At 39.5% G+C, this 26917-nt stretch overlaps 18 protein-coding genes and 1 non-coding gene across 19 annotated transcripts; 11 read left to right on the forward strand and 8 right to left on the reverse strand.

The window, feature by feature from the left end:
- Positions 1-90: 90 nt before the first annotated feature.
- Positions 91-2480, reverse strand: WALSEDRAFT_48611 (SDA1-domain-containing protein; the record flags this gene model as incomplete). The annotated part of the gene is made up of 3 exons (XM_006960152.1): positions 91-201; positions 252-2231; positions 2277-2480. 3 exons carry the CDS (start codon positions 2478-2480, stop codon positions 91-93), a joined length of 2295 nt encoding a protein of 764 aa, XP_006960214.1.
- Positions 2481-2536: 56 nt separating this feature from the next.
- Positions 2537-3541, forward strand: WALSEDRAFT_40920 (methyltransferase; the record flags this gene model as incomplete). Its single annotated transcript, XM_006960153.1, has 3 exons — positions 2537-2649; positions 2698-3058; positions 3107-3541. The coding sequence occupies 3 exons, from the start codon at positions 2537-2539 to the stop codon at positions 3539-3541; spliced, it is 909 nt and encodes a 302-aa protein (XP_006960215.1).
- A 71-nt stretch (positions 3542-3612) lies between these two features.
- Positions 3613-4031, reverse strand: WALSEDRAFT_40925 (histone-fold-containing protein; the record flags this gene model as incomplete). Its single annotated transcript, XM_006960154.1, has 2 exons — positions 3613-3899; positions 3948-4031. 2 exons carry the CDS (start codon positions 4029-4031, stop codon positions 3672-3674), a joined length of 312 nt encoding a protein of 103 aa, XP_006960216.1. The 3' UTR covers positions 3613-3671.
- A 517-nt stretch (positions 4032-4548) lies between these two features.
- WALSEDRAFT_33847 (histone H3) lies at positions 4549-4982 on the forward strand. The gene has a single exon (XM_006960155.1). It carries the CDS (start codon positions 4561-4563, stop codon positions 4975-4977), a length of 417 nt encoding a protein of 138 aa, XP_006960217.1. The 5' UTR covers positions 4549-4560; the 3' UTR covers positions 4978-4982.
- A 333-nt stretch (positions 4983-5315) lies between these two features.
- Positions 5316-7410, reverse strand: WALSEDRAFT_48626 (ARM repeat-containing protein; the record flags this gene model as incomplete). Its single annotated transcript, XM_006960156.1, has 3 exons — positions 7375-7410; positions 6067-7326; positions 5316-6020 (listed from the first exon to the last, which is right to left on the reverse strand). Coding segments are annotated over exons 1-3 (1992 nt in total), but the record flags the coding sequence as incomplete, so codon positions are not given.
- Positions 7411-7480: 70 nt separating this feature from the next.
- Positions 7481-9585, reverse strand: WALSEDRAFT_21843 (armadillo/beta-catenin-like repeat-containing protein; the record flags this gene model as incomplete). Its single annotated transcript, XM_006960157.1, has 7 exons — positions 7481-8292; positions 8339-8510; positions 8559-8638; positions 8683-8928; positions 8976-9147; positions 9194-9303; positions 9492-9585. The coding sequence occupies 7 exons, from the start codon at positions 9583-9585 to the stop codon at positions 7481-7483; spliced, it is 1686 nt and encodes a 561-aa protein (XP_006960219.1).
- A 127-nt stretch (positions 9586-9712) lies between these two features.
- On the reverse strand, positions 9713-12036 carry WALSEDRAFT_70386 (amidase signature enzyme; the record flags this gene model as incomplete). Its single annotated transcript, XM_006960158.1, has 10 exons — positions 11684-12036; positions 11529-11642; positions 11332-11482; positions 11038-11282; positions 10908-10991; positions 10669-10863; positions 10427-10617; positions 10183-10380; positions 10007-10136; positions 9713-9957 (listed from the first exon to the last, which is right to left on the reverse strand). Exons 1-10 carry the CDS (start codon positions 11805-11807, stop codon positions 9713-9715), a joined length of 1677 nt encoding a protein of 558 aa, XP_006960220.1. The 5' UTR covers positions 11808-12036.
- A 366-nt stretch (positions 12037-12402) lies between these two features.
- WALSEDRAFT_30161 (manganese and iron superoxide dismutase) lies at positions 12403-13191 on the forward strand (the record flags this gene model as incomplete). Its single annotated transcript, XM_006960159.1, has 5 exons — positions 12403-12471; positions 12521-12523; positions 12568-12596; positions 12643-13109; positions 13154-13191. The coding sequence occupies 5 exons, from the start codon at positions 12403-12405 to the stop codon at positions 13189-13191; spliced, it is 606 nt and encodes a 201-aa protein (XP_006960221.1).
- Positions 13192-13496: 305 nt separating this feature from the next.
- Positions 13497-15380, reverse strand: WALSEDRAFT_61330 (hypothetical protein). The gene has a single exon (XM_006960160.1). It carries the CDS (start codon positions 14703-14705, stop codon positions 13983-13985), a length of 723 nt encoding a protein of 240 aa, XP_006960222.1. The 5' UTR covers positions 14706-15380; the 3' UTR covers positions 13497-13982.
- On the forward strand, positions 14723-18154 carry WALSEDRAFT_33852 (hypothetical protein). Its single transcript, XM_006960161.1, has 9 exons — positions 14723-15125; positions 15171-15330; positions 15376-15439; positions 15488-15593; positions 15649-15729; positions 15778-16173; positions 16220-16341; positions 16388-18079; positions 18122-18154. Exons 1-8 carry the CDS (start codon positions 14740-14742, stop codon positions 16441-16443), a joined length of 1371 nt encoding a protein of 456 aa, XP_006960223.1. The 5' UTR covers positions 14723-14739; the 3' UTR covers positions 16444-18079; positions 18122-18154.
- WALSEDRAFT_66071 (hypothetical protein) lies at positions 16555-18135 on the forward strand (the record flags this gene model as incomplete). Its single annotated transcript, XM_006960162.1, has 2 exons — positions 16555-18079; positions 18122-18135. 2 exons carry the CDS (start codon positions 16555-16557, stop codon positions 18133-18135), a joined length of 1539 nt encoding a protein of 512 aa, XP_006960224.1.
- On the reverse strand, positions 18110-19115 carry WALSEDRAFT_70387 (DNA repair protein; the record flags this gene model as incomplete). The annotated part of the gene is made up of 2 exons (XM_006960163.1): positions 18110-19020; positions 19067-19115. 2 exons carry the CDS (start codon positions 19113-19115, stop codon positions 18161-18163), a joined length of 909 nt encoding a protein of 302 aa, XP_006960225.1. The 3' UTR covers positions 18110-18160.
- An 81-nt stretch (positions 19116-19196) lies between these two features.
- WALSEDRAFT_66073 (family A G protein-coupled receptor-like protein) lies at positions 19197-20285 on the forward strand (the record flags this gene model as incomplete). The annotated part of the gene is made up of 5 exons (XM_006960164.1): positions 19197-19211; positions 19257-19265; positions 19317-19881; positions 19925-20045; positions 20093-20285. 5 exons carry the CDS (start codon positions 19197-19199, stop codon positions 20283-20285), a joined length of 903 nt encoding a protein of 300 aa, XP_006960226.1.
- A 104-nt stretch (positions 20286-20389) lies between these two features.
- WALSEDRAFT_61331 (hypothetical protein) lies at positions 20390-21184 on the forward strand. Its single transcript, XM_006960165.1, has one exon. It carries the CDS (start codon positions 20404-20406, stop codon positions 21121-21123), a length of 720 nt encoding a protein of 239 aa, XP_006960227.1. The 5' UTR covers positions 20390-20403; the 3' UTR covers positions 21124-21184.
- A 186-nt stretch (positions 21185-21370) lies between these two features.
- Positions 21371-23065, forward strand: WALSEDRAFT_61332 (hypothetical protein). Its single transcript, XM_006960166.1, has 2 exons — positions 21371-21904; positions 21952-23065. The coding sequence occupies exons 1-2, from the start codon at positions 21407-21409 to the stop codon at positions 22249-22251; spliced, it is 798 nt and encodes a 265-aa protein (XP_006960228.1). The 5' UTR covers positions 21371-21406; the 3' UTR covers positions 22252-23065.
- A 196-nt stretch (positions 23066-23261) lies between these two features.
- WALSEDRAFT_t82 lies at positions 23262-23341 on the forward strand. The gene has a single exon. It is a non-coding gene; the product is annotated as a tRNA-Leu (tRNA).
- Positions 23342-24162: 821 nt separating this feature from the next.
- Positions 24163-25218, reverse strand: WALSEDRAFT_61333 (hypothetical protein). Its single transcript, XM_006960167.1, has one exon. The coding sequence runs from the start codon at positions 25058-25060 to the stop codon at positions 24878-24880; it is 183 nt and encodes a 60-aa protein (XP_006960229.1). The 5' UTR covers positions 25061-25218; the 3' UTR covers positions 24163-24877.
- Positions 25219-25238: 20 nt separating this feature from the next.
- Positions 25239-25848, forward strand: WALSEDRAFT_70390 (hypothetical protein; the record flags this gene model as incomplete). The annotated part of the gene is made up of 3 exons (XM_006960168.1): positions 25239-25296; positions 25343-25399; positions 25445-25848. The coding sequence occupies 3 exons, from the start codon at positions 25239-25241 to the stop codon at positions 25846-25848; spliced, it is 519 nt and encodes a 172-aa protein (XP_006960230.1).
- Positions 25849-26302: 454 nt separating this feature from the next.
- On the forward strand, positions 26303-26862 carry WALSEDRAFT_70391 (hypothetical protein; the record flags this gene model as incomplete). The annotated part of the gene is made up of 4 exons (XM_006960169.1): positions 26303-26347; positions 26535-26571; positions 26623-26699; positions 26750-26862. The coding sequence occupies 4 exons, from the start codon at positions 26303-26305 to the stop codon at positions 26786-26788; spliced, it is 198 nt and encodes a 65-aa protein (XP_006960231.1). The 3' UTR covers positions 26789-26862.
- Between the last annotated feature and the right edge of the window lie 55 nt (positions 26863-26917).

Genomic DNA, 26917 nt, shown 5'->3' on the forward strand with positions numbered 1-26917 from the left:
TCTGAGCAGGGCTCTTAGCCAAATAAGAACGCACAGACAATTATAAAAAATAAAAAATATTTTAATTTGTAAAATATTTTAAAATCTAAACTAAAATCCTTTCTTACGTTGCTTCTCTTTGTGCTTGTGTAATGCTTTTTGCTTATCAATGAGTTTGGACTGTGATTTGCTTTTGACTTTCTTCGAGTGTATAGCCATCATCTGAAATTGTTGGTTAGTCGTTATTAGTAGGCGCAATATATTAAACTCACCATTGGTTTGTTACGCTTCTTCTCTTCATTCGTCTTTGAAGCTATCTTTTCTGACTTGTGTTTACCCTTTCTGGAGCTGAACTTCTCTCTACCTTCACGACCTTGGTTGATAGATTCCATACGTGCTTCATAATCATTCTTAGCGCGCTTACGTGGTCCAATGATCTCGGCCTCTGTGACGAATTGACCTTCATCATCACCATCTGCACCAGATCCCTGCGCTTTCCTCTTCTCCTTGAGCTGCGCCATTTTGCGCTTGGCTGCTGCACCACCACCTTGATCAATTTCGTCCTGAACTGCTTTCATCTTTAAGTCATTAAGTAAAGCAAAATCGGCAGGCGTAAGAATTCTCTCAGTTGCGAGCGTAGAGAGACGTTGAATTGCATCATCTGTACTTTCTTCCCTTGGTTCATCTGTTGCTTTTTCAGCTTGTTCTTCACTATCTTTCTTTTCTTTCTTCTTCTTCTTTGAATCCTCGTCATCACTATCGGATAAGTTGATCTCATCGTCATCATCATCAGAGACGTTGACCCATCCTTCTGATTCACTAGATTCATCACCTGATTCAACATCCCAATCGTCCCAAGCTTTTTCTTCGTCTTCTTCATCACCTTCGCCTTCATTGTCTTTATCAGCAAGATGCTTCTCAAGTAAATCAAGACCTTCAATTCCTGAAGCTGCTTCACCACTTTGACCATACTTCAAAACTTCTTTACCAGATGATAATCCCATTGAAGCAAGTTTACCTCTCTCTTTGCGCTTGAGCATACCTGGGTTGACTTCTCTGAAAAGTTGTAATAAACCACGTGAAGCAGTTAAGACACCTTTATCAGCAGATTTTCTGTATTCAATTAAATCTTCCAAGAGGTCACTTTCCATGGCCCATGGTTGTCTACGACATATCTCTGTGATTGCGTTAAGACCAGCTGCAACAACTTCAGATCCAACACCTGGTGTAACGAATTCGTGTGCCAATTTACGAATAACTGGAGTTAAGACGTCCGGTGGAGTTAATTCATGAACTGATTGAGCGATGGCTACCAAAATTAATGTAATTCTAAGTTGATGGTGCGTGAGATACTTTATAACGTATGAGTAGAAACTCAACACGCATAATTTATGAGCACCCATAACACGAGTCAAGAGTTGCATAACCAAAACTCTATGATCTAAGCTATGAACTTTATCAGTCTTGGTGAGACTTTCGAAAAGCTTTTCAGAGAAACCTTGAGGGTCATTAAGTAATTGTAAAGCAGGGAAATTTGGTGTGCTTGCGTTATCCTTATTAGCTTGTTGTTTCTTTGCAGCTTTCTTTTGTTTTGCTACTTTCTTATCAACTGATTTACGTGATTTGTTGATAAGCGCTTGATGTTGAACCTTCTTCATATCAATATCTTCACCTTCATCCTCACTTTCTTCGATAGCGTCGTCACTACCTAAGAAGAAATGGACGGCTGCGTTTTGTACTTTGGCAGTAGGATGGAAGCAAGCTAAAGCGACGATAGATACAGTCTTTGCGTCATTCCAAACACCCTTCTTCCATAATTCTCTTGTTAACATGACAGCCCACATCGCTTCTGCACCCGCTTTGGTAGCAAATGAAGAGTCTTGAGATTTCTTAGCTTTAGATTTTGTAGATTGTACTTCTGCGTCCATTCCTCTCTCTACCATTGAGAACAACAAAGCTTGTACGACTCTATTAAGCTTGTGATTCTTTGAACGCTGGTTTGCGAGCTTTATATCGGTTAAGATTACATTCCTAATGTAAGATCTGAGTGTAGCTGATGTTGTTATAGGCAATAATTGGAATAAAACTTTCAGAAGATCAATTGAGGGGATAACTTGACGATTTCTAAGTAAAACTAATGATTGTACGAGTGTCTTTCTAGTATCTGGGGTTAAATGATTGTGATATTCAATTATAAGAGAAGATAGTTGAGCTGGAAACTCAGCAGTCTCTTTAGGATAGCAAGAAGCGACCTGTGGGGTGTTATAAAGGTATATAGCAATAATAAACTAACTAACTTGTGCTATGAAACCGACTAAATCAGAAAATTTATCCAGATCGCTGTTTGGTTGCAATTGGAATATCTTCATCTGGGACTGGTAGTGGTTGTATTGCTGTATAAACTCATCCTTATATCCATCTGGATCTCTCTTTATCAGACCCTGCAATTGCGGTAGATTATCTAAAAGTAATGCTCCTCTATTAGATTTAGATTTTGGCATTTCTTCGTCGTTGATAAAAAACGTTCAAGACGTTGAAGATAAGGAGATTTTATAAAATGCCTTTAACTGCAGGCTTATCTTATTCAAGGAATAAACCAGACCAGCCAGTAAAAACTAAGAGGGACAGGGTTCTTGATCAAGGAGAAGACCCGTTCAAGCATAACGCCTGGTTAGGATAACATCTACTTAGATGCTTCTTCTGCTAATATCTTTACAGGGATAACGTACCACGTCCTGACAATGAATGGGAGCTCGTTCAACCTCATATACTCTTCCATAGAGAACATAAAGCACCAGAAGGGAAGGTAGAGAGAATCAACAGCAATCCATCAAACTACTGGAACGAGTTTTATAAAACACACGAAAGCAGCTTCTTTAAGGATAGACAGTGGCTTGGTTTGGAGTTCCCAGACTTGATGACACTCGTTGGTGACAAAGAAGCTACACGGGATTATAGATTATTAGAAGTCGGTTGCGGTGCCGGAAATGCTTTGTTCCCGCTCGTAGAATCTAACAGCAACCCTCGATTGCATTTACATGGATCTGATTACTCTGAACAAGCAGTCGAAGTCGTGAAGGTATGCTTCTCTTTCATTAAACGCAAAATACTTAATTGTCCCTGCTAGAATAACGCAATGTATAGTAATCCGCCTTGTGGTAAAGTCTCAGCTTCAGTTTGGGATCTCAGCGATCCGTCAGCTGAGAATTTACCAGTTGAAGAGAACTCCTGTGACTATATACTCATGATATTCGTCATGTCAGCATTACACCCTGATCAATTCTCAACTGCAATTAACAATGTTTACAAGCTACTCAAACCGGGCGGTAAAATTTTGTTCAGAGATTACGGTAGATACGATTTAGCGCAGATTCGTATGAAGAAGGAAAGATTATTACAAGAGAACTTCTACTGTCGTGGAGATGGAACTAGAGTTTACTTCTTTGAGTTAGACGAGTTGAATAGACTTTTCAATGACCACGGTTTCACGACAGAGAAATCAGAATCAGATAGACGGTTACTTATTAATAGAAAGGAAGAGAAAAAGATGTATCATAAGTAATGACTTCACCAATCACAGCAATAACTATTGTTTATAAAGTCATTAAAAAGCACAGCAGACAATGAATATAATAGTTTGAAAATTTTCATGATGCTAATAATACAGTGATGATGGATGCAAGATAAATAGCTTATTGACCGAAACCATAAAGGATTCTTCCTTGTCTCTTGAGTGCGTAGACAACGTCGAGTGCAGTGACAGTCTTTCTCTTTGCGTGTTCTGTGTAGGTGACAGAATCTCTGATGACATTTTCCAAGAAGACCTTGAGAACACCACGGGTTTCTTCGTAGATTAAACCGGAGATACGCTTAACACCACCACGACGAGCGAGACGACGAATAGCTGGTTTGGTAATACCCTATGGAGTAATTAGAAAAGGTTGCTATATCGTAAATAACAAACTCACTTGGATGTTATCTCTGAGAATCTTACGGTGACGCTTAGCACCACCCTTTCCGAGACCTTTGCCGCCTTTTCCTCTTCCTGACATTTTTACTTGACTAGTTAATTGATGAGGAGAGAGAGTGGCAAACGCTCAGTATTTAAATTATTCTGAGGCGCGCATCAGATCAGGCGCCTCGAACGGGCGCTGATTTTTGATCGTTGATCTGATCTAGTAGGAGACCAAGATGGGGACTTAAGAAAGTAAGAAATATACCATTATATTTCTAGTGCATTGTTTTATATATGCCTATACGTTTTAACATTTTTACGCGTCGTATATTGTCTCTACATGTGAAATCAAAGATTGCGCTTGATCAGAAAATACATCCACGCTGATCTAGAAATGAAGAATGAAGCTACAGATATACAAAATATCCGTATGCAAAGCTCCAAACTTTCTTTTTTTTTAATGATGTTTTATTCTCCCCATTTGGTGCTTTTCTCGCTTGGCCCAACACCAAGATCAGATCAGAACACGATGATCATGATCCTTTAGCGCGCGTCCGGAATACTATAAGAAGTAAAACACATCTCTAACTTTTATTCTCATCATCACAACTCTCAAATAATCTACAATGGCCAGAACAAAGCAAACTGCACGTAAATCAACCGGTGGTAAGGCCCCACGTAAACAACTCGCTACCAAAGCAGCAAGAAAGACAGCCGCTCCACAAGCAGCTGGTGGTGTTAAGAAGCCACACCGTTACCGCCCAGGTACTGTCGCCCTTAGAGAAATTCGTCGTTACCAAAAGTCCACCGAATTGCTCATCCGTAAATTGCCATTCCAACGTCTTGTTAGAGAAATTGCTCAAGATTTCAAGACTGACTTGCGTTTCCAATCATCTGCAGTCATGGCTCTCCAAGAAGCAAGTGAAGCATACCTCGTCTCACTCTTCGAAGACACTAACTTGGCTGCTATTCACGCCAAGAGAGTTACTATCCAACCAAAGGACGTTCAACTCGCTCGTAGACTCCGCGGTGAGCGTGTCTAATCAAACTAAACAACTACGTGTATTTCTATCTGTACTACTATGCAAAATAATTATTTATCTAATTATACAACTTTCGTGTAGATTGCTTGTTGCCAAACTCTATAAGTAAAACACGCATAACAATAAATCGGTACATTAGTAATGCTAAATTTAGTGTCGTACAGCCAATCAAGTACTCTTCAATTAGAAATTTCAAATGTAAAAGTATATATTTATATATTTTATAACAGCAGGATTTATTCTACTACAACAACAATTTGAGAACAGAAGAAAGATTATTATATATATGGCGTTGAGAATGCCGCTGAATATGGATTACTGTTAGTTGGATTGTCTAAGTTGTTTTGGGAGGGGTGTTGAGCAGCTGAAAAGAAATAGTCAAACCCAGGTTGACCTTGTGGTGCGTGTTGATGAGCTTGAACGTTAGCAGCTGCAGCGTTTATAGTACCCAAGTTGACTGGATTTCTTAAACTAATTGGGTGTACTAATCTACTATCACCATTGACTGGACCCGCTGGGTTAACATTAACGTTAGCCAATGCAGCTAATTGTTGAGCGTGTTGATGGTGTGCAGCAGCAGCTAATGCGGTATTGGATTGATTATCAACACCTAAGAAAGGTGTTGAAAGTGATTGATAATCTAATCCATGTGATGAAACACTTCTACCCATACCTAATAAACTAGGTGAAGGGCTACCACCAAAGTTTGATGCCGATGCACTTCTAAATCCGCCAGGGTTACCAACGCCTGTTGGTCCAGCAGGTCTTAAACCGAATGTTGGGTCTGAACTATCTCTAATGAACATAGATGCTCTTTGTAATTTTGATTGTATGCGTTTTCCATATGGAGTATTTCTAATCATTGGTAAAATTGGTCTAATTGCTTCAACCAATGCTATCCTTTGAACTGGTTCAGCGAAATCTAAGGCTGTTTGTACAACATAATTTCCAAAAGCGTCTCTAAGAAGCTTCTCGAGACGTGGGCGATGATTTAATTCATCTATTACACTTGAACGAGTTGATGCGTCTGCAACTCTTATACACTGCGATGAGTTAGAAATATAGATCAATATTATAATTTCAACTTACCTTTTCAATGACATTAGAAGAAAACTTTTGTACTGACAATGCACAAATATGTCCTAAGAATTGTCTAACGACACCATCAGAGAACCTATTGTCATTCAAGTCAAGTACGTATTGTACAACGTAATTTCCGAAGGGGTCTTGAATTAAAGTTAAAGCGTGATAAGTAATCTCAGTAACTAATTGAATGCGTTGTTGATCAGAAGCGTGATCAATACATCTTTGTAAAACGCAGCAACCATGTCTGTGAGTAGCGACTTCAATACAATTTGAGGCTACTGCGTTATAAATAAATTGATTATCGTTCGGAATTAATCTATTAAGACACTTTTGTATAACGTGATTTCCGTTTAGATCTTTTATGAGAGTGACAACGTTCAAAGATAAACTCATGATAATTGTATTGATTTGTCTTCTTGTTGAGAGATAATCAATCATTTTTTGTACAGCACGTGTACCGTGCATATTCAAAGAAATTGTGACTAATTCAGGTGAAACGGTTTCACAAAGTGTATCTCTCTGTTGATCATTTGCGAATTCGAGCATTTTCTGACAAAGGTAGTTTCCGAATGGATCTGTCATTAACTCCGAGAAATGCGTATAAATCTGGTTAAAAATAAGTTGTCTGGAAGTCAACTGAACACCATCGACAACTTCATCAACTGCGTCATCATCTTCTAACTTTTTCTGTAAATAACGGCAACCATGTTGATCCTTACATAAGCTATAGATTTCACCTTTTATATCCTCTAATTTTACACCGATGAATCTATTTAAATCGTGATCAACTTTCTGATTTGATTGAGCCTGCGACTGGGGCTGAGACTGGGAAGCAGCAGTCTTTTGCTGAGACTGATTTGGTGTTAAGCTCCTTCTACTGTTCGCATTCACCGGTGGATTGGGTGAAGTGAGCGGATATGGAGGGTTGTTAGGAATGTTGAAATCCAAATCGTAATATTTTGAGTTAGTAGAAGGCGGCCTAGAGATTGACAACTTTGTATTAAACTTTCCATCGATGTCCTTGATCAAAACAGGAAATTTATCGTCGTCTTCAAAATCAAACTCGTCTGAGTATCTTCTCGAATCGATGAAAGAGGGTAAAAGATGCTTGCCAGGGGGTGGGCTACTAGGACAGCTGCTAGAGGACAGCAATTGCTGCTCTTCCTTCTTGTGCTCGTCTTCTAACCTTTTCATCTCCAATTCGAATACCTTCCTTTGGTGCTCACGCTCGAGCTCGTGCTCAATGCGCTTAGCTTCGAGGCGCTGTGAGGACGTTAGTATATTCCACTCAGTCTCGGGCTCTCTGCTCACATTTTTTAGTTGCTGAGGTTCTGACATGGTCCAGTTGAAAGATGCCAGTCAAGATTTCAAAAGTTTTGAACTGTAGGATAAAATCACATAATTACAATAAAATAAATCAATTCAAAATTTCTAATATTCTCCTTGAGAGCGCTTTTATCTCGCCTTCGCCTTCAATATCGTAGCTGTAACTTGATTCACTATCTTCGCCCAACTCCTCCGTTGATAACCTCTTTATTAAAGGCAAAATAAGGGCAGACTCTTTAATATTCTCTATTAGGTCGTTGTCTCCACTCTCTAGTAGTTGTACCAGTGTCCATACAGCTATGTGCTGGAACGTGTTATCTGGACTGCCCAAGAACCTCACAAGGTAACCGTGAAGTCCTCCTTCTGGTTTCGACCATACTTCGTTGAATATAGTGTAATCTTCAGCTTTGCTTGATAGATTTCCAAGTGCAGCCGCTGAGTTTCCTTGTACTTCTACACTTTGTGAGGCCGTTAATGGTATTAAGCATTCACACATTCCCATGTCTAAAAGTGTACTCTTGAGGTCATCACTAAGTGCTAAAACTGCCGCACATGCTGTCATTTCTGATTGTACAGCTATTGGCGCGTCTCTGACTAAATCTCTCACCCTTCTTGCCGCACCTGCTCTAACGATCGCACCTTTGTTGCGTTCACTGGAGGCGGCCAAGTTGCGTAATGTACTAATCGCATGACATTGTACCTCCTCATTCTCTCCAAAGCCGAGTAAGTCAATCAATGGTTGTAAGAAACCGCCATCGATAATTGGTGCTTCATTCGCTGGATGTATCGATACGTTTCTAACGCAAGCTGCAGCACTCAAAATAAGAGGCAAGAACGATGATCTTAGAAGGCGTAAAAGTGGTGGTAATCCCCCATTACGTACTATTTCAAGTTGATATTTTTCTAATTTTTTCGTTAGCGATGCTTTATAAGAAGGTACCCTACTAACCATCTGATGCCAAATTTCTCAAAGCAAGTGCTGATTGACATTGTACTTTAAGTGATGGTGATTCCATTAACGCGACGAGTGAGTTTACTAATTTTGGTTCATTTTGTGCAAGACGTTTACGATTGCTAACATCTACTGCGATGTTTGATAATGCGGTTGTACAATAGTATTGCTAATGTATTGTGAGTTCCTGGCTAAAGACATAAAGCTGTATACTCACGACATCAGTATCTGGTGATGCCAATAATGACACGAGTACGGGTATAGCACCAGCGTTAACCAGTTGCTGACGATTTTCATCTGTTATTGCATTAAAACAAATCATTGTAAGTATATATACGAACCTGAGTGTGTCATGTTAAGCAATGCACCTGTAGCATTCCGTTGTACGCGCATGTCTTTCGATCTAGCTAATCTGGTGAGCGGAACTAAGGCGCCAGACTTTGCTATCTTTGTCTTGTTTTCATCGTGTGTAGCTAAGTTAGTGACACATCCGACAGCATTGCACTGTACTTCTACATTTGGTGATAGCATTTGACGTATAAGTGGTTCAAGACCGCCTAATCGAACAATAAGGAGCTTATTCTCAGCTGATGTCGTCAGTAAAAATCGTGAAATATCTAATGCAGAGACTTACTATTAACAGCTAAATTTCCCAAAGCAGCTGAGGATGCTCTCTGTACTTCCGTATCATGATTCGCTAATAAATAAAGTAATGGCTCGAGTGTGTCCCTTCCAACTTGTCTGACCTCCTTTTCAGTGATTTCAGCGAATGCAAGGGCGGCTGATCTTTGTAGATCGACGTTTGACTGCAGATATGGTTAGCTATCGTAGATAGAGTTTGTATATACCCACAGAGTAGGCTAAAGTGGTAAGTGCACCAAGTGGTGAGCCAGAACCGGTGGTATCGTGTTCCTGCTCATCAAACCAAGGTACATTGTCTCTATTTTCGAGGTAGGCGAGTACTGGAAGGTTTGTTAGTAAAGTCGCTCTATTCGGTGCATGCTCTGCGTTTGGAGCCGGGAGTAGATAGCCAATCAACATTACAATAGTAATGTGTGTAATAGCGTAGATAGGATATAGAGAAGATATATAAAGGATATATTCCACCTCCCGTGCTCTCAAAGCAGATAGAGCAAACAAATATACCCACGATCAGCGACAGCGTCTCTCTCAGAATCTAGCAATAATTGGCTGTATTCTTCACCTTGGTGACGTGTCTTGCAGCAACTAACGCACGCTCCCATATTTTGCTTAGCGTGTAGTTGACGTTATAGGATGAGGGCATATGAGGGCAACTGGAATGTTGTGATAAGAAATTAAATAAAAATTATTAATCTATTCTATAAAATTATTTATTTATTCGTGTATTTATTAATTAACTAAACTGTCAATAACCTTCATTAACTCTATTACCCTCTCGTCCTCGTATGCCTTTTCCGCGATTACTTGTATTCCTATTGGCAGACCGTGCATCTTATCTGCATTGTATACAGGCTCTTTACCAGCGTACATTCTGTCCTCCAGTAGCTGGGCTCTCGCCGACTTGCCAGACGCGTAATTACTTGGTAACTGGTCTAGGTTTTTGTCGACTTTGGTAACCGGAAGTACTCCAACAGCTGGGGTGTTGTCAGCGAAAGTTATTTTTATATATCATCAACAACTCACTGCTATCTGTAACATTGTAAGTGATGGTCTCGGCAGCTATCATATTCAGATATTTTGTGAGCGTGTGTGGTACATTTGGCATAGATTGCACAGGCGCTATCAAACCATCCAACTTGTGTTTTTTGAACACCTGTTTGACACTTGAGAAACATTTCATTAAGACATGCACAGCTTACCTCATTCCTAAACTCCTTCGCGAACTCATTACGCTTGGTTGTCCATCTATAGTAATCTTGTACTGATTTTTCACCTGATTCTCTCAACACTTTCGCGAATCCCGCATTTGGTGTGAAACTCTCGAGTGCCCATGCAGCTAAATGTCTAATGAATGAAGGTAATTTGGCACCCAATGCGATTAAAAATAGTGCAGGTTCCTTCAAGCTCTCTTAGTGATGAGCATACATAAACCAGACAACCTACGCGTGGATCTCCTCCAAGTGGAGACATAAGTGTTTTGAATCCATCCGCCGCTGAAAGAGCAATGAATATCTCCATCGCAGACTCGGCATCAACTGGCCCAACATCGATACACTCATGACCAGCTTGCTCGAGTTTTTCCACTGTTTCGAAAACAGCCCTACGAACAGCTGGTGAAGACTTGACGAAGTTGTCTTAGGTTGTGTTTAGTTCGATGTCTTCATATCAAGACTACTACTACTCACTATCCGTGTAGTAACCAAACCTGATCTTCTTTGGTAGTTCGATGGTCCTATATGGTACTGGCGCTATTGACGATTCAGCGACATCAGTGAGAATTGTTGAATTAAAAACAGTCCTGGCTACGAGTTCCAAATCCTCAACCGAGCGTGTCATCGGTCCGACAGTAGCTTTGATTCCTTCAAATCCGGCTACGACAGCTTTTGGGATGTTAGATAAATGTAGTGGATCGATAAACACTCACACTTCATGTCCTTTAATGGCCACCTGCCGAAACTTGGCTTAATAGAGTATGTACCGCAATAGCTAGTTGGTATTCTCAATGATCCTGTCTCACTTTAGAGTGTCTTACGGTGTGATAACTCTGAGCGCACCTCCAATATCAGTACCAAGACCTGCAGCAGCTCCCTTAGAAGCCAATAATGCTGCTTCACCACCGGAACTACCCCCACTTGTATAATCTTTGTTGTACGGATTGACAGTTCTCCCCCAAAGTGGATTTGAACACTCAAACGAGAGCATTGTTTGTGGGATGTTTGTCTTAACGATTGGGATAGCACCTGCGTGTACAAGAATCTTAACTATCGCGGAATCATCTGTTGCACGGTTACCGATCCAGCTGTATTCTTTCGTCAATATCTGTCTCAGTTTTCTTATATAGTGCGCACTTTGTGAAACCAATAGTAGAATCAACATCCTTAATATTGACCATATCTTTCACACTTATCGGCACACCGTGTAATGGTCCAATCGTATTGCCGGTGCTGGCTTGATGTTTATCGAGTGCTCTAGCAATTTCTAATGCTCTCTCATATAATACTAATGTCTTTATTAGAGTGTTATTTTTATATCATAAGTTGCTCACCTTCGGTTAAGCAATTCGTGCGTTCATGGGCTTCCACACTACCCCGAATATAAGCTTCTACAGTACGTAGAGCTGTATACTCCTTATTTGCTACCTTCTTTGCTAATGCCGTGGCTAAAATCATTAGAAAATTCGTTATCAAAATGTGGACACACCTGAAAGCTCCCGGATTTTAACATCCACTTCATACTTGTCTTCTGGTAACTTAGTAAGCGCCTCCTTTATGGCGTTATCCCTCTCAGATTTCTTCTTTTCAGCTTTTATTTTCCAACCGGACATGATGTTCTGGACAAGGTTTGTGTAAAAAGGATGATCTAATAGTCACTTGAACACGGCCCCGATGTATCTTGTTTGTTGAAATAGTTCTCATCATTCCATTCTTGGTTGTATGAGATAAACAATTTCATAGCTGTCAAACTACCCTCGCTGTCTTCTCTTCTGTGCGATAAGAGCCGATATCGTGTAATATTGCCAAATAGTGTGTGATAATGAGTGTGTTTGCGCTAAAATGCTGTTTACTGTTTTAGATAAAGATATACCACCCTCTGAACGTGATCACGTTGTGTTGCATGCGATCTTCATTCCAGAGGGGTTATAAAGTTCCTGACAAACGTATATGGGTATTTAAACTACTCTGAAACTACGAATTGGATTAATTTTACAATATCGACACGCTTAGTTGCTGCCCGGATGACGTAACAGTTGAGTCAATTTGATTCAGAAGTGCTGTACAATAAATTACTGGATATTTCTCATATTTATTTGTATCATACTACATAACTCATTCTTTTCTACAATTTACTGCAATTTTGCATAAATGTTGCGTAATAATCTCACGTAATATATTCCTTCCTCCAAAACATCGACGAACAAAATGGCACACGAACTCCCACAACTCCCATATGCATACAACGCACTTGAACCATTCATTTGCGAGGAGATTGTAAGTCTATGATTCATTTTATGAACAAATTAGCTGACGTGTGTGGTAGATGGTGAGAAATGAGCATATAATAAGCTAATTTACTGACAAATATAGACAATTCACCACACAAAGCACCACCAAACGTGAGTAAACAACGTTTTATCATGACATATTACTCACAGTTCGCAGCTACGTCAACGCACTTAACGCTGCAGAGAAGAGTTTCGCTGAAGCACAATCCGCTAAAGACGTAAAGTCACAAATTGCACTCCAGGCTGCTCTTAAGTTCAACGGTGGTGGCCACATCAACCACTCACTCTTCTGGAAGAACCTTGCACCAGCACAATCAGCTGAAGCTAAGTACCCAGAAGGCAGTGCATTCGCTAAGGCCGTCGAGCGTGACCTTGGTGGCTACGAAAACCTCAAGAAGGAAGTCACCGCTGCGACCCTCGGTATCCAAGGCTCCGGTTGGGGTTGGTTAGCTCTCAACTCTAAGAACAAGCGTCTTGAAGTTATCACCACCGCTAACCAAGACCCTGTCACCCCTCCACATGTCCCACTTTTCGGTATTGACATTTGGGAACACGCTTTCTACCTCCAATACAAGAACGTCAAGCCAGACTACCTTAACGCCATCTTTAATGTCATTAACTGGGGTGAGTGAGCTTCTGTTTTGTATTTTCTTACTGACACCTTGTAGCTGAAACCGCTAAGCGTTACGATGATGCTACTAAGTAAGCATTTCGTGCGTAAAATTTGCCTTAACAATAAACCAACTAATTATTAGCAGCTTATCAAATGCTAAATTGTAATTAAACCTTTTGGAATATCTGCTATGAATTTTTTGATGAATTTACTTTCTTATCACATGTTTTCACTCTTTGAACAAAGATGAGATCAGTTGGAATGCATATCGACGATCATGTACTGGTCAAACTTTTCAGTCATACTAAGGTGTGTTTGAAAGAAATCTAAATGCATTTCATTAATCAGTCTTAGTTTGGTACATACAACCAATGCATTCAATCTTCATTCAGAATCATGCGCTAAATAGTATGCAATTATTAATACAATTGAGATCTTTCTGATTAATTTATACTTAGTGTTTTGTGCGGGTATGATTTGAAAGTGACACCCCCTATTAAAGCTCTCATAATGTTATGTGAGTTGTCTCTCCAGATAAATTTTATCAATTGAACAGCACTTTAGTGCCCTGTGGACTCACATTTCTTGGATTTTGGATATTCAAACGTATAACTAGAATGAATAGGAAAAAGAGAAGACCACAGAAGGGTAGAATCAATATGACTGAAGTTGAAGGTGAGGTTGATGAAGTCGGAACTAGGGACCGAAACGAAGTGAGAATTGAATTTGAATCGCACGTAAGAGCAGAAGAAGGAAGGCATCGTATGCGTGTTGGTAATATTGTGGATTATTACGAGAATGGACCGCTAGTTAGTCTAAAAAATGACACTATCAAAATGAAACCACTAAATGAAGTGGATAAGGATAGACCAAAGATACCAAGACTAACTACTGTTAGTTAATTTCAATTCTAGGAGGTGTAATGATGGTGTGAGCTCGTTAAATCTCAACCAATCGTTTAGTATATCCAATGCAGCTGATTTATCGAATTTAATGAAGAAGTTGACTAGCTTAAATACCGAGACGTTATCCAGTAGTAATTTATGATTGTAATATAACTCTAGACTATTTTGAGTGTCTTCTGCCATTATAAAAAGCTCTAATAGCTGCCTCGTGAGCGACTCATCGAAGCTGTCAATATGTCGATATAATCTGTTGATGATAACGTAATCCAGTGATGTATTTTGAGGCTGATTAAGTATAGATTTCACGACGTATTTGTACGATTTGTTGTTTACATTATCGGATGCGGCTAGATTGTCAAAGAGCTCTACGCAATGACGTCTACTGAATTTGCTGAACCTCTTCAAGATGAGGTTGTAGTTCTCTATGTCTAGATTGAAAAGTTTAAGGTCGTCGAGTCTGTCATGCAAGTCGTTTGGGGGTATAGTAGATATCGTGTGATTGAGTAGCCTGCTATCCAAATGGGTATATCCTTTCAAAATACTTAGAAAGCTCAACACGAAGTCGAAATCATTATTTACAAATCTGGAGACTATCAAGCGTTGATTATATGGTGATATTGATCTACCGTCTATGATACTATTGTAAAAGCTATTTTTTATATTTGATAGATTTTTCCCTTTTAGGACTTGCTTGATCGTCATACCTCAATTCAACTCTTGGTGGCCCTTAACAACGATGTGGAAAGATAAATTTATAATTGAAGACGCAGGATTAACAAAAATAAAGCAAGAAATCCAACGTGAATTCCGAGACGGTTTGAACAACCACGGTACCGATGTATCCATGATTCCAACCTACGTCTACGGTATCCCTGATGGCACTGAGCAGGGGACATACCTCAGTTTAGACCTCGGCGGTACTAATATGCGTGTTTGTGAGATCATCCTCTCCGGCGATAAGCAATTTACAATCACTCAAGAGAAGTACAAGATTTCTGAGGATCTTAAAACAGGCGAATTTGCTCACTTGTTCGATTATATGGCAAAATCCATCGGCCATTTCTTGTCTACCAAGTCTGAGTCTAAAGACTCCAAGCGAATCCCGCTCGGTTTCACTTTCTCGTTGGTCCACCTATTACATCATATCTGTAACTCATAATCTTCTAGTTTTCCTGTCGATCAGTCAGCGATAAACTCAGGAAAGCTCATTGGATTTACCAAAGGGTTTAAAGCGAAAAATGCCGTTGGTAAGGATGTCGTTAAGCAACTTCAAGACAGTCTCAACCAGCAGAATATCCCGGTTGACGTTGTTGCTCTAGTAAATGATGTGAGTTGATAGTACATTGTCATTTTGTTTGTTTAAACATTCTAGACCGTCGGTACACTCCTTGCTCACTCTTATAAATCTGGGGGTGCGAAAATCGGTGCGATATTCGGTAAGTTGCCTCCTTCGGATAGTGATAATCACGATAACACTATCGCAGGTACTGGTACTAATGGTGCTTACTTGGAGGACCTCTCTGAAATAAAGAAATTGGATTTGTCTTCTTTGAATGTCAAGGAAGGCAGTAAGATGGTCGTAAACACTGAGTAAGAGGCTTCTATCTAATAACTGTATCTAATAACTGTTTCTAACAAACTCAAGATGGGGTAACGTAGATAACGGAAGGAGCGTATTACCAATCAACGAATGGGACGAGATCGTCGATTCAGCATCAATCAACCCGTTAGTGTAGCGCATGGCTACATTGTATACACTAACAAGTTCATCCAGACGCAAGCAGTCATTTGAAAAACTCATCTCAGGCATGTACTTAGGTGAAATTTTGCGGAGGTTCCTCGTTCATCTCCATTCAACAAAGGAATTCTTGAGCCAAGTTGAGACACTTCCAGAAGGAATAAGCACACAATATGGCTTAGATACTGCACTCATGTCAGCTGCTCTCGAAGATGCAGACGAGGCTGAGTACGAAAACGCTAAGAAAGTGTTGGTCGATTTGGGCGTCTCTGAGGAGAGGGTTTCTATCGAAGATGCTAGAATCCTCAAGAGTGCTTCTTACTACATTGGGTTACGTGCTGCTAGACTCAGTGCATGCGCTTTAGCTGCTGTTATTGAATCTGAAACCCGGGAAAATACCACGGGTGATATCAATATCGGTTTGGATGGATCGTGAGTTGGATTCCATATTATATGATGACTTTAACGATCAATCCAGCGTTATTGAATTCTATCCAAGTTTCGAGCAACAAATTCGCGATGCCCTTAAAGTTCTCCTTGGACACGGAGCTGAACAACGCATTAAGATAGGTTTAGCCAAGGATGGTAGTGGGGTTGGAGGTGAGCTGGATATGATACACTATGAGCGCATACTAACGAACACTAGCTGCATTGTGTGCTCTACAAGCCATCAAGCAATTAAACGGAAAAGAAAGCGCCTAAGAAGATGCCACAGCATAATGTATCTTGCGTAATAATAAAATGCATAGAATGTAAACTATTGACTATCCCCTCTGTTGTTTTATCACCTCCATGACGACTTCAGAAAGATAAATGAATAAATCGACTAAAAGTAACTACAAACCGCTGACATCAACTGGATGGATAAAATCTGGAGCTCTGGAATCATCCAGTCAATCATCTAGACCGACCAGTTCTGAAAATCGCGTATCTCTTACTCGTCATAAGTCATCTCCACCTCAATTAGAAAGTAAACAGAACAGCGCGTGGATGCTTGACAAGGATAGCTTCAGTAAGGCGATGAAATCAACGAAAACAAAGTTGTTCTCAAAACCATCAGAATCTGATACCAAAGGAAAGAAAGCAAGAACTAAAAGTAAAATATACTGGGATCCTGAAGAATATTACAAGAACAAGGATAAAAAGGAGAAGGCTAAAGTCGAGAAAGAGTTAGCAAGACAATATGAAGAAGATCTCGAAGTTATGCCATCACAATCACATCATGATCATGAAATAGACTTGCCATCATCACCTTCCTCGTTAGCTAAGGAGTTGACAACGGATAAAGCATTATCGCAACTTGCAAGAATGCGTAAAGCTGCAGGTTTATCACCCGTCGACGAAGAAAAGCGAGCGAAGGACAGAATGACGGCATTGCGAGAGCGTAGAGTTGATCTAGAAATGCGAAAAGCTATGATAGCGAATAATGACGCAAATGGTAACTATAATGGCCACATAAATGATAATCTACAAGCGCATTTAACAACACTAGCCAACTTCAGTAAGCGATTAAATGAGGTCACGATACCATCACTCAAAAGCAATAAAAACATTGAAACCAACAAGCGAAGAAAGTATACACAAGATGATAGTAATCTCAGGCGACCTACTAGGCTACCCACTATTGATGACCTGGAAGCAGATCAGTATGAGGATGAGCTCCTGTTTACGCAGAATAACAATAATGGTGCTTATAGAACCTTTTCTCAGATATTGACTGAGAAGACGCCACAGAAGGATAAAAGCCAGGATAAGATACTCGTCTTGGGTACGCCTTCACCGCTATCAAAGACCAAATTACATCAAACTAAGCTCAAACAGCCCACTCCAGTTAGATATTCCCAAAATGAACCAGTTAGTAATATTCCAGTTGGCGCAATCGGCTTTCCAGAACTTGAACAAGCTTGGGAGGGCACCAGACCTATTGTTGAAGAAAGCAGTACGTCGAAGAAGCGCAAAAAGGATAAAGAAAAAGATAAAAGTCAACAGAGTCTCATATCAGGGTGGGTTTCTCAAGTTTCAGGTTTATCTGAGGAGGTGCCCAAAAGGAAACTCTGGAGCGGACTTGATATGGACTCAAGTGATAGACCAGACGTTTCTTTTGACCTGGATAGTGATTATGATGATGAAGACTCGGTCTTGCTTGATCTTGAAACACCGCAAAGGAATCGCATAACTAAATCACTCCCACTTGACTTTCTGCGTAATGACAGTCCGTCTTCTGAGCGTGCAGTTGCTACTATTGTCAGCCCTTCACATTCACGATCACAGCAAAGCAGTGGAAACATCTTACCCACACCTCACTCAAACATACCCGGTTTGCACCAGTTGATGCGAAGTAAGTGTATTTTTAGATGAATATATGTCTAATATGGTCTAGATAATTACAATTAGCTTGTGCATAGAATAAATTATTAAATTAGAAATGCTCGACGTCAACAGTGAGATTGCAGACGTTGCATATCTGCTTATCATCCTGGGTGGTCCAATCGTGAACATGTTGAGCATCTTGTCTTTGTTGCCATACATTGTTCTTGGTCCTCCTCCGTAGATCATTAAGTGAATCTTGGAACTTCTTGCCACGCTTATTATGTTTCAGTTGCTCACGTCTCTCCCATTCCTTATCTAAACCTTCTGGACCACCCCACTTCTTGAATGCAAAATCTTCAACCTGCTCGCGTAAGAACAACATCATGTTATTCCAGGACGCTCGATGAGGGTTCCGTTTGAGAAGATGAGGCATGATCTCCGCATCACGCAACTCTGAATCGGTGAGGAGGTAATCCTCCTTGCATTCTGTTTTTGTAAGCAGACTGAATTTTTCCGGATGGGCTTGTTTGCATTTATGACAAACAATAATGCCAAATGTTTGTAAGATTTGTCTATCTGTTTCGATGCTAGAACAAAGCTTGCACTTGGGATTTGCGTTAAGGTCAATGCTAAGTCCAGGCTCGTAGGAAGCTGCTAGTGTACGTTCCATCTCACGTTGCTTCTCTTTACGTATTTCATTCTCTGTCTTTTCACCCAAACCGTGGTCATCTTCTATCAAAAAACCACCTTTTGAGTTCTGCATTTTGGATAAATCGTATTCATAATACTGTCCCAATCGTGGATCACGTCTGAGTGGCTGAGAGCTGTCGCTTGTTGATGCATTCCTACGTGACTTGTTATGTACATCTTCATCATGGCCTTCTACATGTTTCAAGTTGCGCTTGTTATTGTTATTCAGCTCTCGCGATTTGCTCGTAATCTTATCGCGTTCTTTGAGTGCTTCCTTCGCTGGTGTGGCTAATCAGTGGGTGGTTTATTATAATGCGTTACGCACCACGTAGTCTATTCAACTGTATTTGCTTATTTCGCTCGGCATCTGACATTTTAAGTTCTTGATTGTAGATGGTCAAGTGACGCAATCTAAATAACCCACTGACTTTTGTTTCCAAACGATCAAGAGCACGATGTTAAGTCATTCTGTGAGTGTGGCTATTACACTTATTGCATTATATTGACCGTTGTAGTACGCTGCAGTAGGTGCTCCATAGTCTAGTCACATTGTTATCTCACACCTACACTCACAGTTCCCACCTCTCCAACCTCCTCCAGGCGAACACAACCCTCCAATCGGTATACCAAAACCAGTTCCTGTCTTTGAGGAACCCTCTCACCTAGGCAAAACTATCCTTTGGATCGCGTTCGCTGTCTTTGCAACAACAACTGTAGTAAACGGTTTACATGCTACACGACTCAATAAGCGTCGTAGAACTTTCCACTTTTTGGTTGGTATTATCCTCACCGTCACAACACTCTCCTATCTTGCGCTTGCAACAAACTTTGGCGCTTTCTATGTTCCAGAATCACACCGTCATTTAGTTGCACCTAAGCACCCACCACTTAGAGCCATCTACATCGGTCGCTTCGTTGAGTGGTTTATTACCCTCCCACTTACCGGTTTCACACTTGGTTTACTCACTGGTTTACCTTGGTTGGACATTGCTTTCGGTGTTCTTTCAATTGTTGGCTTCATTCTTAGTGGTCTGCTTAGTGGTTTCCAAAGCAACGCTGTCGGTGTCTGGTTCTTCTTCATCATTAGTGTCTTGTTTTACTTGGCTGTCGTTCACGTTTTTGGCATTCGCGGTTTCAAAGGTAGGCTTATAGTTATATTGTGATGACATTCTAACTTTATTAGTATCACGTATCCAATCTGATGATGTACGCGTCTTATACGGTCCACTCACCACACTTGTCTTACTTACATGGGCTACTTATGCCGTCGTGTTTGCTTTAGGCACAAAGTCAAAGATTATTTCGTACGTTGCACTATCTAATAAAATACTGATCGCTAATAAAATAAAAGGTTTGACTTCGAATTAGTCCTCTACGCTATCATCGACTTGGCTGCCAAGGCTGCATTCTCACTCTGGTTAATCCTCCAGCACTCACAAATTATCGATGAATATGCTGCAGCGCTCTTGCCAGACAGCTGGGTAGATCCATCTGGTATCTCATACAACCCAATTTCAACTAACGAAGAAGGTGCACAAGCATGATAATTATTTACCTTTACGATTGAATGAATGTTTCTTGTACATAAATTTATGTGATTGACGATTATTTGCTTGCTTCTAGCCATTTTCCGTATATTTCCACTCTTATTGTCATACGCTGATGAAGTCACAACAAGCAAGATCATTTGTATCAAGTGTTTTATTCTCTACTGAGAGATATGACGGTTTAACAGTAAAGTCGTTACAAAATGAGCTCAAAAAGCGTAAATTACCTGTTAGTGGGAACAAGCAGGCACTTATACACAGACTTGGAGCGAATGATCATCAGATTTCTACCTCCACTACGCAATTTAGTAAGCGTGTAGTCAGTGAAGAAGGAAAGGATGTAAACGCACCTCCAGAGGTACCCCCAAGCACCGTGGAAGGAGAGACGACTGCACCTGGACAACCCCTCACTAGTGAATCCAGTCTAACAAAATCCAAAGTGGAAAATCTCGGTGCCTTTACTTTCATTATCCCACAACCTGCCCGTATAGTTGACACTAAAAAGGTTAAGATTCCTGTTTTAGCGACGAATTGGGCAGCAACCGCTGACACTATAAGTGCACAATCTAGCTCAGATGTACCAAAATTGAGTACTGCGTCAGGTATCTCAAATATCAATCACAATCTATATGATTTGGAAAACGAATTGGGTGACACAGTTGACATCAGCAATTCCTATTTAAGAAAGTACTTAGAAAAATTCACTCCTAAATTTGAGCCTGCGCCTAAATTTGAAACTATTACACGTCCACTTAGTGTTGACGAAAAGAACGGTTTAGTTAGAGCACTAGCTGTTGTAGCAGGTCTCTTTGCTCTTTCATACGCCAACCAATGATGAATTATGTAAACTAGCAAACTATCTATCCATTCGTTGAATTTATATTCCATATTCTTTTTGTTACTCTTGATTCCTGTTTGCTGATTGCTGTTTCTAATATCGTCATAGCTCGGTTATACGTTTAATACTGCATTATAACTGCATTATTAGTCAGAAAGGCGATATATACTTCTATATACAACGAATACTTCAAAATTCTAATAAAAAATGCATCCTTAGTACCCCAGAAATTAGTTGCCCGAGCGAGCTTCTTTCTTCTAAAGAACATAACAAAAATATAATGGCAGACGCACTTGAAGAAGCTGTTTTATCTGGACGCTTATTCGCTAACGGTTTGTCTATAAACGAGAGAGCGAACGGTGACGCAGAATCAGACTCGGAGAATGAGAAGACTACCACTGGAGAAGAAACCGAAGAAGTTGACGTTCCAGAATACAGAGATGGACCACGTACTGGTGTAAAAGGAGTCAAAGAAGATGCACGCCTGCAGCACGAGAAAGATGGCCAAAATGCGAAAGATAATGAGAAAGCAAAGTCGAACAACATCAGATCCAAAGCTTTGGTACTCAACAATCCAGATGACGACGATGAAGAAGATGAGGAGGATAAACGCGCAAGGGAATCATACAGAAGAGCGAGAATACGCCAAATTAAGATGGCATCCAATGGTGGTCTACGCTTGTTTGGCCATTTGAGGAAAGTAGACGCAAATACCTATCTCACCGCAATAGATGATGAAGAAGAGGATGTCTTTGTTGTTATATTAATCAAAGATGACGTGAGTGATAACAAAGCACATTTTTATCATTTTAACGTGGCTTCTAGTCTATTGAAGAGTGCATTGATGTAGAATATACCTTCGCTAGTCTAGCACAGGTGTACACTTCCACAAAATTCCTCTCAGGTGAAGCAACAACTTTGGAATTCGGATTGGATGAAAATTGCGTACCAGATCCTGATATTCTACCAACAGTACTCGTTTATAAAGCTGGGAATCTCCACTGTACCCTCATAAGACCGGATCTCGAACCTAAATCAATCGAGCAGACATTAGCAGATGAAGGTGTACTTCAGTTGGTTGAAAGAGCTGGCATGGATGAGAATGACGATTTGGATGATGACTGATGAAAAACCTCACAATAGCTAATCTCAATATTCGTTCACCAAACAAATAAATATATACACTTACAGCAGGATACCCGAATAGATTTTTCTCCTCTTAAAGCGTAGGTTGATTTTATTATCTCTTACTTCATAGCATATTATCAAGTATTTTTCAATTTCTGAAGTGATAGAATACATCTACATTATTTTGTAATAAGAGAACTTTATCATGAAGAGATCATCCAACAGAATTAGCTGAGATTCTTATATCCATTTTATAGTTTTTATGGGTTCAATTCACTTGAATTTGTCGTACATCCACAATGTCTTCGATGTCCTTCTTTAATTGGAATATAACAAATCACTTTCTATGAATTCCATTGACAACTATAGTTGTTCCAATACTGTGACACTCAAAAGCCAACTGAAGTTTGAATTTGGTGAAAATTGGTAACCTGATATCCCACAAATCATGAAAAATGGACAGAGCAAATCACCAACAAGCTGTTGAGTTGATGCTATTTTTTTTCCTTGGTTTCCAATTCTAGCTCCGCTTCCACCTTTAGAAGATTACAATAATGTCATCCTTACAAATTAGTAAAGAAACAGAATCAATCAGTCTTAATAAGTTATATGGACTTTTGACATGTTGAATACATCCGTGCATCACAGAAATTACAAAGTCTCACAATCTATTAAGATCGATGATGAAGATGATGAAATCTGAATATATTGTTAAGATGTACAAATTATAACTTTGCCCATCGATACTTTTTATAGCGTCAGGATCATCTTTACTTTTTTTGAGTTAGTAGGATTCAATTGGAAGCGTTTCTTGACCGGAGTCGTAAATTTTGTGATGCTTTTGCACCGTATTGGATTCAAATCTACTACCCTCTTGTAAGGGGAGGATCTAAGCCTTCACCGCGACCCCAGGGACAGCGGCTACTGGTAAAATCGCCGATTTTATGTAAAATTTGAAAATTTAGCATTGTTTGAAAGTACCAAATTCCACCACCACTTAAAAACAAGGCAGGATGGCCGAGCGGTCTAAGGCGCTAGACTAAGGATCTAGTCCGAAAGGGCGTGGGTTCGAATCCCACTCCTGTCACATCTTTTTTGCTCATTGAGCAATTACAATTTTGGAGTTTTCGTGTTGTTCAATGTAGACTAAATCCCCGCGAATACTTTTGTAAACTTTGTTAATGGTTGTAAAACTCCAGTGGATTTATTCGACTTTACTTTTGTATGAAATAGCTTTTTGGTTTGATCTTAACTTCTAACTTCAACAGTGATATAGCACAGAGTACATTTGATACCTGTACTGACGATCTAGACATCCGTATGACCTCAATAAGAGATCAAACTTGTTTATACGTGTCTCATAGCGTTACAGATTACTAGTTCATGATATTCCCAACATATTTTGGCGTTTATTTGATCAAACCTATCGAATGTTACTCTCACCTTGGAATGTCGCCTCATCCCAGACATTTAAATATTCAGAAATGTGTTATCTATATTAAAACACTTATGTGTAAGTAAATTACATAAAGATTATATGCAAAAATCTTTTTAAATGTGTAAATAAATCCGAAGAATTACAATGGTGCAACTTTTTAACTAAATATTTACGCAATTCTTTTCGCATATCTTCTTACACGTTTAGCTAGAAAGACATTCAGATGCATAATGAAGCAACAATCAAAGACTACATAATTATTCACATGTCAAAGATACGCTATAAATAGGAACTGCTTCATTATTTCTGATTTCACTGCCGTTTACGTCCAAGATCGCACGAAACATTCGGTTGAGAAAGACCACCATCATGTAATATGAGTTGTGGAAGATATAAAATGGAGTATAGACGGCTAGTTTCAGCATAAAAACATGTTATCATGTGTATTTAAAGCAAATCACTCATTTGATGATAAAATGGTGATGTTCGAACGATTAACACGTATTGAAATTGACGGTTTGAGTAATGCACCGTTTGCTCGTGATCAAGCGTATAAATTAAAGTATAAAAGCAACAAATTTACACGTGATTGGTAAACGTACGCGTCACTGACGCTAATACAGATGGTCTAGCCAGACAATTTTCCTCAGTTTCTGTGACTGTCCAGTTTATTATCACCAGAATGTTTTCATGTTCGGTTTTCCGATTATATTGCAAAAATCGGATTATTAGCACTTCGATAGTGCGTTGCATCATTGACGATAATTGATTAGCTAAATAAGGTACCAGATGAGCAGTTAAAAGTGACAGTAAATGTAAAATCTGCTATTACCCTGCTTAATCTGTGGACGACGTTGTCCCATCGTGGCCAGCCATGCTTTCATACGCGTTCCCTAAGATCATTCTCGGATACTGCTGCGCAAATAAAGCCATGGTTATTATCCACTATAGAAGGGTCCTCCTAATGTTTACTATTCGAGATCTCTTATATACTAAGAATGTATGGATGTGGGGATGGGAATAGGGACACCTGATCGATCGAGTATTTGAATAATATATACACGAAACATCTGAATAGTTGGATCAAGCGTACTATACTCCCCTATTCAAAAGTAAGTTTTCTAGCCGGGTATGGGATTTGGACAATTTCGATGTTAGTGATCAACCAATGCCACGCTGTTATTATTACATATAAACCATATAAACACGAGTGACCTTCAGCAATCGAGCAAATGATCCAGCTCTTTTATCAGCTTTGCATAAATGAAGAGATCTTAATATGAAAATTTTCTGACGATGAGCAACGTATTTTGTGTTAATTAATAGGCACAACCTGCTTAAAAACAGTTTTTTAACTACAAGCTCCATAAATTACACTACTTTTCAAAGTTCCAGATTATGGAATTTTCAGTCGACTTCAAAACCACGCTAAAACAGATTCCTTGCAATATAAATACTGTTCTGTATTTATTAAACTGCTTCATTATCTACTTTCACCTTATCACACTTTTCTGTTTCAACCCAATTGCAAAAGTTAAGACTTACAATGCCAAACTCGATTATTACACGTGCACAAACGATCTCAACATCATGGAAAAAGCAATGTAGGTAAAAATATCATTTCCATTCTAAACACTAATTTAAGCACAGTTTCAAGGATTTTCAAGCATTCATCAAAAGCGTCTACTCCTGACACTAGAGTATCTGGTGTGTAGACATGTAGTATACTATTACTAGCTGACAAAGCTACAGTATTGATACCGATCCCCTCAGAAGTACCACAAATTGAGGCAAAAAGCGATTCACAAAGCGAAATACAATCCGAAGACAACTTCTCATTCGAAAAAGCTTCAATATCTACATCAACAACACGTTCATCAACAAAGCATTCCATTGTGGAAGGCCTCGATGATACCTATGTTTACTCGGTAAGCATAATAGTGGATTACGACGAGACGCGTAGAGTTTCCACATCATTGAAATCATCACTCAGAGGAAGAGGCTCATTCTCGTCGAACAACAAGAGCGTACGCTTCACAGAGATCGACGAGGAGTGTCTCATCGACTACTCTGAAGATATGGATGATGACTTCGATGAAGACATTCTGGATTTAGTGCTGTTTGGTGAAGATGGAACATTAGAAGGATGGAAATGATGTATACAATGAAAATAAACGTGAGAAAGTGTACATTACTCTCATAACACCAGTGAGATTCTACAATGTGGGAAGTTTCTAGTACATTTGGCATTGCAAATCGATATTGCTTATTACCATGTATTACATACTTATATGTATAATATTGAAGTAATGTCGATTGCGAACTGTGGATGTTCGTTGTGAAAATAAAGATTCTTCATTCGTTTGTGGACGTATGTCATACTTTGATAGTAGACGATATAGAGTCAGACAGATGAACAGACACGCTTAAAGCAACTGTACTATAAACAAACTAGCTCCTATCAATTTACATTTCGTAACAGCCCTATCCATCGAAAGAGGAGAAAGAAAGAAACACACTATAGGAACAGGAAAGGAATAGAAAAGGATGTTGTTAATGTATAACACAACCATTCTATCTACAATATCAATCGACGCTAGTGTTCTCTTCATGAGATCACAGAACAACAGCGTACAGCTGGAAAGAGAGAAAAGGGTGTATTAATATGAGCCCTAATATCTAGAGAAAATTGACTTTAATTGTTCTACTATCGCACATTTTTTTAATTTTTTACTGACGCTCACAATAAGCACAAATCTGTGAAGGCTTCTTGTCAGTCTACCAGGGATAAAAATGGTGAATAAATAAGATAAGAATAGAGAATGCTACTAACTATATACAGAGCGCCAACAAGACGTTCCGTCTCAAGAGAACTCTTGGTAATTCTTATAGCAAACTTCTCTGAACGATTGACTGACGACGTACAACAGCTAAGAAGCAAAGACAAAACAGACCAATCCCACAATGGTTCCGTCTCAAGTCTGACACCAACATCCAATACAACGCCGTACGTTTGATTAGCGTATAAGCATATATAGAACTAACGAGGGACACTAGAAACGTCGTCACTGGCGCCGTACTAAGCTCCACATTTAAACTGGTGTTATGTATTTGGAATTACCAAATTATTTAATTGTTCGATTTAGATTTAATTTTTTAATTTGGTACTCACCACATTGACTGCCCGCTTGCCACGACGATTTAAGAATAAAAAAATGCACTCGC

Source organism: Wallemia mellicola (genome assembly GCF_000263375.1).
Source record: "Wallemia mellicola CBS 633.66 unplaced genomic scaffold WALSEscaffold_24, whole genome shotgun sequence".
Lineage (NCBI taxonomy): Eukaryota > Fungi > Basidiomycota > Wallemiomycetes > Wallemiales > Wallemiaceae > Wallemia > Wallemia mellicola.

What these genes read in the sequence shown, in the direction of transcription:
- WALSEDRAFT_33847 (XM_006960155.1), top strand. Translation starts at nt 4,561, where the DNA reads ATGGCCAGAACAAAGCAAACTGCACGTAAATCAACCGGTGGTAAGGCC.
- WALSEDRAFT_61330 (XM_006960160.1), bottom strand. Translation starts at nt 14,705, where the DNA reads ATGACGATCAAGCAAGTCCTAAAAGGGAAAAATCTATCAAATATAAAA.
- WALSEDRAFT_33852 (XM_006960161.1), top strand. Translation starts at nt 14,740, where the DNA reads ATGTGGAAAGATAAATTTATAATTGAAGACGCAGGATTAACAAAAATA. An exon ending in CCGCTCGGTTTCACTTTCTC is followed by an intron (nt 15,126 to 15,170) that starts GTTGGTCCACCT and finishes ATAATCTTCTAG; the next exon opens with TTTTCCTGTCGATCAGTCAG. An exon ending in AAGATGGTCGTAAACACTGA is followed by an intron (nt 15,594 to 15,648) that starts GTAAGAGGCTTC and finishes AACAAACTCAAG; the next exon opens with ATGGGGTAACGTAGATAACG.
- WALSEDRAFT_61331 (XM_006960165.1), top strand. Translation starts at nt 20,404, where the DNA reads ATGAAGTCACAACAAGCAAGATCATTTGTATCAAGTGTTTTATTCTCT.
- WALSEDRAFT_61332 (XM_006960166.1), top strand. Translation starts at nt 21,407, where the DNA reads ATGGCAGACGCACTTGAAGAAGCTGTTTTATCTGGACGCTTATTCGCT. An exon ending in TTATATTAATCAAAGATGAC is followed by an intron (nt 21,905 to 21,951) that starts GTGAGTGATAAC and finishes CGTGGCTTCTAG; the next exon opens with TCTATTGAAGAGTGCATTGA.
- WALSEDRAFT_61333 (XM_006960167.1), bottom strand. Translation starts at nt 25,060, where the DNA reads ATGGAGCTTGTAGTTAAAAAACTGTTTTTAAGCAGGTTGTGCCTATTA.